Source organism: Labrus mixtus, chromosome 7 (genome assembly GCF_963584025.1).
Source record: "Labrus mixtus chromosome 7, fLabMix1.1, whole genome shotgun sequence".
NCBI lineage: Eukaryota > Metazoa > Chordata > Actinopteri > Labriformes > Labridae > Labrus > Labrus mixtus.
In genome coordinates, this window is record NC_083618.1 from 8,956,117 (window position 1) to 8,967,572 (window position 11,456).

The window sequence follows — 11,456 nt, forward strand, 5'->3', positions numbered from 1 at the left end:
AAATCACTTTCTCTTTAACACCTTATGATAAACTTTTGTTCCCAACAGTATTAGTTCTACAGTGATTTATCAATCATTAAATGGGGTCACCAAAACATTGTCTGGCCTTTAATTTAGTATTTGATGTGTAATGGTTCACCAAGTTAGAATTATTCATCTTTTTTTTTTGTATTCAGTGATCTTTTGTGACTGTTTTCTTTTTTTGTTTCATTTGTTCAGCATTTGTTTGGCATGAATCAGAAAAATAATGGCCAAGGAAGTGAATAAATATGAAAGATTAAATTAACTTAATGACTCAGGTGAAAACCGAAAGACACTAAACTTTTTCCATAAATGTCAAGAGCTAGGTCTGGTGTCATTGCCCAACATCTGGTGAAAAAACTGATAAAAAAACTGCACTTTCACCTTTGCTGTAACAACCTGTCTTACACCTGTGGAGCTGTATATGTGCCCTGAAGCTCAATGACACACTTAGATTGTGTCCGTCAGTTTTCTCCCCATGCAGTGCTCCAGCATACAGCCTCTTTTTGTTGGGAATAAAAGAGAGATGTTTGCACATACATTTTAATTTGTCAACAGTTGAAATAAATAAATAAAATGCTGTGATCGGATGACTTACACCGGTGTGTTTGGGTGGAGCAGGCAAGTAATTTTTCAGTGTAATACAACAAATATTAATATTGTGTTTTTTTCCTTAAAAAAAAAAAAAAGTTTTCAGCTCAGCTATTGATCTGTCTACTGTTACAAACCCTAACATGAGACAGATTTCTGAACACACAACTACACAAAAGCATTTTCTATTAGGGTCACTGATTAAGTTTGGTTGTGACTACTGTCACCAGAGCTGATGCTGCATATTAATGAACAAAATAAAACAAAAAGAGGAATACATAAAATCCATGACAGAAACATCACACAAAATAGCTTTAAAATCTCCCTCTTAAGAGTTAAGAAAAACCTGAAGGTAAATCAGTGGCACCTTCTGCTAATGAAAAAAAAAACGAGAGGGATACAAGGGCGCCATCTAAAGGCCATGATATAAAAGAACAGCATCATCACTTCAGGCGTGAGTGTATCAGTCTTTGACATACACATACACTCCACAGAGACGGCAGTTAAACCAGGATTTGTTTAATTGTCTTGTCTACTTTGTTCCACTGGATGCCACTCAGTTTTTTCTCCATGCTCTGACTTCAACTGTATTTCAAGGTGTCAATGTACCATCAATATTCCATTTCACAGCTCAATGCATCTGTTTCTCTTTTCTTCTTCATGATGAGGAAAATAAACATGCACTTTGGTTCATTCAACTTCTCTTTTAGGCAGCATGTAAAGATGCAATCGCTTTCATCTTTTCCCATCAGCTACGCAGGACAAAAACGCCACTCTTCTTTACATGTTTGCTGAAGCAACAGGGAAAGCGACAAATAGTATAGAACAAAAAAACTGACACATTTTTCAGGAACAAAATGTCAAATGACTCAGAGGACTCTGGGTTTAAAAAAAAAAGGCAAAACCATAAAACAAACAGGTTCAAACACTCCAAAGCCCGCTGCCAAACCTTTGGCACAAAGAGCGTGAGTACCACTGGTGAAAAAAGTTCTGAATGCGTTCTTCATGTGGCATTGGTGAAAAGGATACCCATGCTCTGTGTGTACAGGATTGTCACTTTTAGGTAAGTGTCCCTTTTGTCCTTGCTAAGGCTGAGTTCTCATCAGCAAACGCTCTGATGCCACTATTGCTTTTCCAAGCTTGTTCTTGTATGATAGTGCAAATTGAAGGAGGACACATGTACCTCTTCTCACATCAATGAAGTGAATCTGGCCGTAAAGATGCTACCATGTTTCCCCAAAGCTCAACAACTCAAGGATGTAAAGCCAGATATGATTTGATGGACAAAACGCAAAAACACTTCAAAACCTTGAATTCATTAAGATAAGGTTAAATCTAACTGGGTCTGTGTAAACAAGAGGAAACATTTCTGCACTAGAAAGGAGCCTGACTTTTTGAAGTTGACTTCTGGACTGCGTTTGAGAACTTTGTAGCTCCCTGCAGACCTCTTCACTGACTGAATACATGTCAGACATCCAGCAAAACTGGAAATCTCTTCGGCAGGTTTTAAGGAAAATGCCAATTTAAGTGTTAGTTTGAAATCTTATCTGACTGGACGCGATGGAGAAGAACTCTTTGGCAACTCAGGAGGAGCAGAGGAACCCTCAGGATAAAGGGGAGGGCAACTAATTATGAGTCAAACACTGAAATCGGTTCTTAAAGAACAAGAGGCCGTTTTTAGTGTGCGTGGCATCAGAGGAGGCAGGCGGGTAACGGAACTTTGCGTAAATCTTGTCGCTCTCCGATTGGCTGACCCAGGGAAGTTTGATTTTGGTTGCATGATTGACAATGACATCATCACAGGAGCCAACATGGAGGGATCCCAGGCCGTCAATGAAAAACTCTGAAAAATAGAAACATCCTAATTCAGCCAAATCTTAAATTCACTTAATTTCCCTCCAATTTCAACCTTTCTTAAACCTCTCTTCAAACCATTAAATACATAGTTGCTTTAAGGTTCAAAGACACAACATAGAGTACATCATTTATAAGAAGCTAATGTCTGACATAAGAAATAATCTACATGGTATAAATAAATATATTTGACTGATGCAACCATAAACATGACGACAGGTTTAAAAAAGATTTCAACAATCTTAACACTAGGAGAAGAAGGGTTACTAAGGCATTTCATTTTCAATAATTTAATAATCTTTTTAGCACGTGGGTTTAGATTAATTTTAGTGGAACACTGATGCTGGGATACTTGTATTTGCTGATAAGAAAATGTCATAGTACTATGTTGGTATCAGTCTAAGATTGGTATATGATACCAACTCAGAAACTGTAATAAGATCCAAATCTTTAAAGGAATGAGTTACTTGAACAGTTAGTTTTGAACTGTGGGTTGAGGATTTTGCAGTTGTGTTATCAGATCACTTTTCGAATGTTTTGAATGTTTCAGACAGTTTTAGGTAAAGTAACAATAATTTAGATGAAACACTGCATTATTTCCCCTTTGACTCTTGTTGAGAAAATGTTAAGTATGTTAATTTCATAGCTCTGTATGAGGTAGATATAAAATATAGGTGCAAAACTGAAAATAATCAAGAATGACAGTTCACATCCCCAATTTTCTGGATTTGGTGATTTGGTTAAAATGACAGCAATAGATGCCAGAACACGCTCTACACAATTCTGTATCACTTATATGTTTATAGCGTCGCATACTGTCTATTTAACATGCATATACAGTAATTCAATCTGAGGCATACTCACCCAGGTGAGCCACCCTTGCGAGGCGCGGGTCAAAGCCAACCTGCTGCACTTTGTCAGTGCGAGCCAGGAAGAAGTTGATGACCCCGTCAGTCACAACACAGTTTGGAAAGCCTTGAATGATGTGATGAAACCCTCTCCTCATGTGTAAACAGTCTCCATCCTCCTCCCCAGGCTCAATAGAGATAGTCTGTCTGTAGGTGGCTGTGTAACCTGTGGCCTCACGCACTGCACCACCCACCTAGATACACACACACACACACCACAAATACTGATGTGACTGATATCTCAACACAGCTGACCACCATAGAGAACAAACAGTACATTTCTCACCAAGTCCAGAGTTGTTCTCTCTAAAACATCCACTAGTTTCTCCAGCTTGGTGTTGGCTGTGAAGATGAAGTCATCGTCCACCCAAAGTACGTACTTTGTGGTCACCTGAGAGACAGCCAGGTTTCGTCCAGCAAACCAACCCTGAGACACACAACACAGAGCGCTGAGCACAGAAGAAGCATAAACAGTGACAACAAAGATGTGAAAGAAATGACTTCTTCTTTTTGTCCTTCTCCCCTACCTTTCCAAAAGGCATGATGTAATGTTCAATGTAAGGCCCAGAGATAGATTGAGGATTTTCACTGTCATCTGCAATGACTATGGTGACGGTAGGATAGTATTTTCTCACGCTGTTGATTAGATCTTGTAGCTTATTATACCGCAAGAAGGTCTTTGTAGCTATGGTAACAAGCGCACTGACATTGTACTCTGTAGGGAAGGAAGATCAAACAAACCATTAAAAATAAATGCAGAAATCACTATGGTTTAATAATTGCATGTCTTTGTTACAGTGTTGATGTGCAGGCGTTGTGCTTTACCTCTTGTGGATCCTGTGTTATACAATTTGGGTGTTACACCGTGACGGATCTTGATAGTGAAGACAGCTTGATGACCCTCTGTATCAAACTGCACTAAAAGACCAAACAAATACGACTTTTAATGAATTTATAGATAGGATCTTTTTGTTACTCCCAAGTTATGCGTTTTTGTTTGTTGGTTTGTTTGTTGGATGTTTTTTTTTTTTTGAGTCATAAATTGTAGTCAAATCACTAAGTTAAATCTTGACTGCAACAGTTTCACATTTTGGGAAAAATACGTCATTGCTTCCACGCAAAATGTCTGATAAAAGAACAATACCACCTCAAGTATTTGATCAATATATAGCTACATCCAGCAGCCAGTTAGCTTAGCTTACTAAGATTTTAAGATTTTAAAACTGAGAAGGGACACGATTAAAAAATATTCATTAATTTATCGATTTCATGCGACTTTAATCTCATCTTTAAAATATATATTTTGTGTTATTGTAACAGCTCCCGGTCTACAGCTGACCTCTGTGACTTGGCTTACAAAAGCTAACTGTATTAGCTTACCATACAGATGGAAACCTCCAGCCTACTCTGACTAAAGTTGACATAATTCTTCTTCAAGGCTCAAATTTAACCCATTGTAACTTGTGTTCCATCCATAGAAAATAATAATATTTTCTGGGTAATAATTAAATTAATTTACGTGTCTTAGTATTTTACAGCCAGGGCTAGCCTGATGCCTGACAACTGTGCAAAATAGAAAGGAACAAAAATGCTTTTTAAAATATAATTGTCGAATACACTTTGCTTTCTATTGACTTCTGTACACATCAAGATATATAAAAAGTCTAACGTTAGAAGTGGTAGGTGTGATTTGTTTTCCTTAGTACAGAAACAAGTTTCCTCTTTCTCCCTGGTTACTGTGTTTGTGTTTACTTAGCTAACCAGCTGATGGCTGCAGCTTCAGGTTTACGATACAGAAATGATCAAGGTGGAGATCTACCTTTTATAACTTGATGCCGGAAAGAGAACAAGAATTTTCCCAGAACTGAAAATCAGATGGGTATTTAATTTTTTGTAGCATGCACTGTCCCCGATTACTTAAAGCATGAATCAATATACATGTCCAGAAAGCAGATGAGGCTAAAAGGAACATTTTCTTTTAGGCCTTACCTGTGTCTGCAGTGCTTGGGTGGAATAGTGTGTTTGTATATGTGACAAACTGAAGCTGTCGGTTCAGGTTCTGCAGGACGACGCTGGACAGAGTCATGTGCATCTCACCGTCACCTTTAATTTTCACTCCGTCAACCTCTGCAGCTACATTTAATGTTCCCAGCGTGGCAGTGATGTTTATCTGCAGATGGATGGACAGAAAGCAGATGGATTCAAAGACAGCAGATAGCTAGAGTTAGGCTAGGTGATGTAGGACACTAAAATACTTACCGAGTAGTGGTCTCTGGGAAGGTCATGTAAGGCCAAACCTGAGAAAACATGACAACAAATTACAAACTTAGATAACACAGCAACTGGGATGCCTTCAGTCAACCTCATATCCCCAGAAATAAAAACTAAAAACTACTTTTCCTGGTTACATTGTTTCATTGTAATCTCTATGGCTACTCTTTTTTTACTAGAAACATTTTCCTAATAGGGAAATCTGTAGAAGTTTGATTATTTATTAGCTGTTTTAGTTGGAAATGCTTTTATAAAATCATCTACTCAAATATTCCATGCTAGAACATCAACCACTTTCAACCGCCCCACTCTGTCTGAGGTCTCACCTGGGATGATGATTGTTTTCAGGGGTCGTACCTCCACCCCCTGTGTTGGATACTGTAAGGGATTGTTAGCCTCTGCAATGATGAGAACATCTGCAGGTGTCTGTGACCTGAGAGGGGAGATGTCACATCAGTAACATGCTTACTTTAGCCTAATCAAAACATTCATTCAGGAACATGGACTGGAAGAGGGTAGGCAAGTGCGCTTTAAATTCAGGAGAATTGTTCGGCTCTTTGGAAACACTTCAGCTGCCAAATTCGTCAGGAGCTAATAATAGCACAGACACTGTGTATGAGTATTCCAGTTTGATCCCCTAAGCCGCACTGCTGATGTGTTCTGGACTATTTCAGGTTGACAGAAAGAAAGGGACATAAAGGACTTCTTAGAAATGATCCAGAGATGACTGGAATTCGTACCTGATAAAGGAAACGTACATGTACAATTGATCATTACCTTTTCTGGAAACTTTTGTATTCTTTGGCCCGTCTCCTCTTCATCTCCTCCAGCTCAGAGGCCTCAAAGGCAGTGTGTAGCGGGTGTGCTGACACCCTCGGGAATAAAAGTTGGGCGAAGGGCAGGTTAACTCCTCCACTCTCTCCCTCACATACACACCCATTACGTGCCAACAAGCTGCAAAGATCAGAGGTTTACGTGTGTGAGGAAATGAGGTGTAAGCTGAACTGTGGTTTAAGAAAACTATCTGTTTTCACCTACCTAACAACACTGTCCTTCACATGAAAGGGGATGTGGTCTAATCGGTGGTCTAGGTCCGGAAGCCTCTCCTCCAGGTGTCTTTCTGCTATCAGCCCTGGACGCTGCCACACATCCACTGCGGGGTAAGCCCGGGTGGGCCACGAATGCAGTAGGGCCAGTACCAGCACCACAGACACCAGGATGGCGAGCAACACGGTCTTTCTTAGGGAACGCATCCTAAAACCTGTCACAGACATGGGGGAGTGTTAAGACTTTGGTAGGTGATGTAGTTTTTCCTTCTGTTCACACCTACCATACGACCATACCGACATAATCCATATTCCTTTTTCCGGTGTAAAACGTATGCAGTATCATAGGGCAGGGAGTGCTGTTGTTCTGAATATCAGCATTGTTGTGATTTGGACATATGTATGTCGCTGCAGATAAGTAGAACAACAGCACAATCTCCAGTGTGATTTCATACAACAGGTTTACACATAGCAAATATTCAACAAAAGTATTATATTTTGTTTATTAAATCCCATATTTAATTTCATCAACCTGACTAGAACTTGACTGTTGCATAACAACACATTTCATTTTTCCCACACACTGGCTACTCTGTGTGTCCACATGTTTCAGCAGACCAGCTACTTTGTACTGAGTACAATCATAGTTTTCATGTTTTAACACAACCAGTGAAATAAGAGTCTATGACAGTGGCTTTAGGGGCACGTGCGACTGCTCAATCTAAACCATCTGCTGTAATGTTAACTAAAAGCAGTGCAGTGTTTTGTATAGTTAAAGTCCAAGTGCTATTGTACTCTGTATCTGTACACATAGAATGCCTCTCGTCCAATCAGATTAGTTTGTCAGAACTCAGTGTTGTATAGTACATTTTGAAGTTAATCAAACGCTGTTTGATCAATTAGTGGTATGAAATGTTCTGTGTTATGTCTCAGAACATTAACACTTACCAGGCAAACAGAGAGAGTGAATTATAAAAAAAAAGAACAAGCATTAAGTATTGAACATTTCCGCAAGATTAACTGTTGAAGCCCTTCCATTAGCTTAGGCTGAACTATATAATAATTTTTTTGACAGACTTACAAAGTCTGTCCTGTAATCCATCAAGACTCCGGAGCTTGGGAGAAAGCTCTGGCTGTAAAAGCATTCATTCAATTAAGAGCCGAAGCGTAGATGGTATGATACATATTCATGGTGCGCTTCATTTTCAGTCGTAAAATATTCTGAATGACAAAAAGCAATCAGCATTATGGCTCCTATTTCCTGAGTGTTCTGTCTGCTGAGTGCTCTGCTGCTTAACTATGTTTACTCTGGAAATCTCCCCACATTTAACATGTTAAAAAAAACCAGCTGGCTCACACATGCAGAGGCAGAGGAAAAGTAAGATTCATACAGCAAGGAGGTTGTTTTCTTCTCTCTATCTGTCTTCGATCTTCCCTCTTTGTCACAGCAACAGCCTCTGAACACATGTCTCTGAAAGTTTCCGCTACTACATAATGAGCTCTTTCTCCAAGATGCAGAAGTGATGAGCAAAAATCTATTTCTGGTATGAATGATTACAATATTTGTGTGTGTGTGTGTGTGTGTGTGTGTGTGTGTGTGTGTGTGTGCGTGCGTGCGTGCGTGTTTGTCTGTGTGTGTGTGTGTGTGTGTGTGTGCGTGCGTGCGTGCGTGCGTGCGTGTGTGCGTGTTTGTCTGTGTGTGTGTGTGTGTGTGTGTGTGTGTGTGTGCGTGCGTGCGTGCGTGCGTGTTTGTCTGTGTGTGTGTGTGTGTGTGTGTGTGCGTGCGTGCGTGTTTGTGTGTGTGTGACAAGAGCTTAGTATTTGGTCTGGGAATCTTTCACAGAGAAATGCTCTATCTCTTTCCTTCTGAAGTTAAACACAATGATCTCAAAGCACCAAACATCTACTGAAGTCTTTCTTGCTTGCTTGCCTGCTTCTTTAGGACTGCTGCTACTATGAATTGTCTCCAGAATCAACAGACATTGATCTTCTAATGTTTATTCAGCCACAATAGTTTCATAAAGTTTAATGCCTGAATAAAGCCTGAGATTATGAAATAAAACTGCTGTTTGTTTTGCTGTGACATAAAGATTATGACTGGCTATTCAGGTTTATTCTATTTGATACCTTGTGCATAGGGATAGAGCACTTCTCTAGTCTTCAGACAACTTAAAGCACTTTCTGCTCCGCATGTCACATTCTCCAATTAACACAACATCCACACAGTAAGTGTCCATGAGTATTCATTAATCCCATTTGTACACATTTACACGCCGTTGACGTAGCAGCACGCAATTTGGGGTTCAGTGTCTTGCAGGGAGGACACTTCAGCAAGTGAGTTGGGATTGAACTCCAAACCTTTCTGTTGCAAAACAACCGAATCCACAACTGAGCCACTGCAGCCCTCACTTGTGTCAAATATTGTATGAAGTTCTCTGCAATTGCTGTTTGCTGGTAACTGCAACCAGCTCGAAAAAGGATGAGACTGTTTAATTCACGTTTCTTCTGTCAGCCCTACATGTATGATAAACTTCACAAGATATACTCAACTGCCTCGATCCAGTCAGTGAAAGGGCATTTTCTGAAGACACCTCCATCTCCAGAAACTGTGTAGATATTCACAGAAATTAGTGAGGGCCTTCCCCATCTGGAAACAAGAAAAACAAAACATTGCAGGAATAAAATTGAAACACACAAGCTATAATCATTAAGAATATACTACAGAACTGTGCAAAGCCACTGTCATATAAAGACACCATCACACATCCATATGATGATATGATATGATGAGACCATGCAAGGAGCAGCTTGCATGGTCTCACATCCCCTTTGGGAAATCCTCTAAAGTTGGGGGCAGACACATTCAACATTACGTGGAAAAAATCAATAGGGGAGAGGGCTATATAGGATCAGCAATAAGCAGCCAATCAGCTGAGCTGTTTTGGACTAAAGCACATAAACATCTCTCACAGGGAATGGTTTTATTGAGTGCACCTTTTTACTCCTGCTCTATCAGTGACGAAGGATACACCCAGATACATATCTTGTGTTTATTATAATACACAAGTTTATGGTATGTCCATACCCCCATAGATAGCCTTAACAATGATTCTAAGATGCTGTTCAGCCCTGCTACAAGTCAAATCTGCAGAAAATTACAAACAAAAAGAATATTGCAATGCTTAGTATCTTTAGCATTAGAGTAATAATAAAAAAAAAAGATTATATTTAACACTAAATGTGACCCGTGTCTTGTTAAGCTTACTAAATAAACCACTGTAGTGGCTCTGGCCTTTTTACCATCTTCATATGGCTTCAAAGATATGCATTTAGAATGATAATTAGATGTATTATATTATAAAACATGATGTGAGATTATGTAAATTGAAAATAAATGCTCATAGGCGTATCAGAATTCAACTGTAGCTACTCTGTATAGCTCAAGCTGTTTTCGTTTACCTACAAACAGGCCAGTGAGGAGGTAAGGACAGCTATGGACGGTCTTTTATGGGTACAGCAGCTCCATGGGTCCCTCCCAAAGTGCGCGTTACAGATATGTTGCCTCTTTCAGATTAAATCACCGCATTTTGGTTCTGCATCAGCGACTCCTCCTTACCGTCCAACATTCTCAAACGTAAGAATAATGTCACAGTAATGCATTCATCTGTCCAGCATTTCGGACCAGCGAGCATACATGACTGCAGATATGACACGATCTCTCAGACAGGCCTATTAGCCTACCTTGTCCTGAATAAGATTGCACAAAGCTTGATTTGTCTTGCGGGAATATTCCTTAATTGCTATAACACGTCTGATCAAATCCAAAGATCAGTACATTAAGAAAGGCTCTTTAATCGATAGTCCAGTGTCTCCCTTTCCATGCCCTTCTCCTTGTCTTCTCGTTTTTTATCCGGTAGAGTAGGCTATCCGTTAAGTGTTCACCCAGAGAAAGAAAACACCGAGAGAAAAAAAAAAAAAAAAAAAAGGCAGGCGATACAGGCCTATTGTTAATACATTGAAATCACATGAAGGAGCTCACCTCAGTTTCAAAGACGCCCAGTGTAAGATGGTTCACCTCCCGTCTGCATGGAGGTCGCTCCCTCTTAATGCCTCTGGTCTTCAGTGGCTCTGCAAATGGGATTAGATGTGGAGAAAGGGAGCAGCGAGGAGACAAGTAAAGCGACCGCACATCGCAGCACTGCAGGCTGTGGACCCACGCTCCTCCTGCAGCAGAAGCAGCAGCAGCACAGCGGAGAGCGCACCGCACCTAAACGCAACGCACATCAGCGGAGCGGCCGCCTGATCACAGAGCTCAATGCGACATATAACACAGCTCATGTAGGCTGTAGCATGATTACTGAATATTCATACACAACAACTAGATATAATCATAAACATTATCAACAATAATATATATGTGTGTGTGTGTGTGTGTGTGTGTGTGTGTGTGTGTGTGTGTGTGTGTGTGTGTGTGTCATGGGCGGTTCTAGGCAGGGGCCAACACTGAGCTTGGTCCCCCCTGTGGCCACCCCTCCAAAAGGAAGAGCCCCCCTCATAACACATACATAGTATTTGACTCAACAACCGGACTCACAATATATTGAATACTGTTACTGAAACAAATATAAATCCTGGTATTAAATGATGTGTGTTATTATTTGGCAGGATATATCTTTTTAAAAGCGATCATCTTTGTCTATTTCTCACCTGTGTTTAATGTTCCCCTCCAAACAAGTTTGGCCCCCTCAGTAAAAGTGGTCTAGAA

At 40.1% G+C, this 11,456-nt stretch overlaps 1 protein-coding gene across 1 annotated transcript; it reads right to left on the bottom strand.

Moving 5' to 3' along the window:
• Positions 1-1,106: 1,106 nt before the first annotated feature.
• Positions 1,107-11,008, bottom strand: b4galnt1b (beta-1,4-N-acetyl-galactosaminyl transferase 1b). The gene is made up of 12 exons (XM_061042584.1): positions 10,731-11,008; positions 9,242-9,338; positions 6,684-6,906; positions 6,423-6,599; positions 5,972-6,078; positions 5,634-5,671; positions 5,364-5,544; positions 4,200-4,292; positions 3,902-4,089; positions 3,661-3,801; positions 3,331-3,568; positions 1,107-2,455 (listed from the first exon to the last, which is right to left on the bottom strand). The coding sequence occupies exons 3-12, from the start codon at positions 6,896-6,898 to the stop codon at positions 2,238-2,240; spliced, it is 1,596 nt and encodes a 531-aa protein (XP_060898567.1). The 5' UTR covers positions 6,899-6,906; positions 9,242-9,338; positions 10,731-11,008; the 3' UTR covers positions 1,107-2,237.
• Between the last annotated feature and the right edge of the window lie 448 nt (positions 11,009-11,456).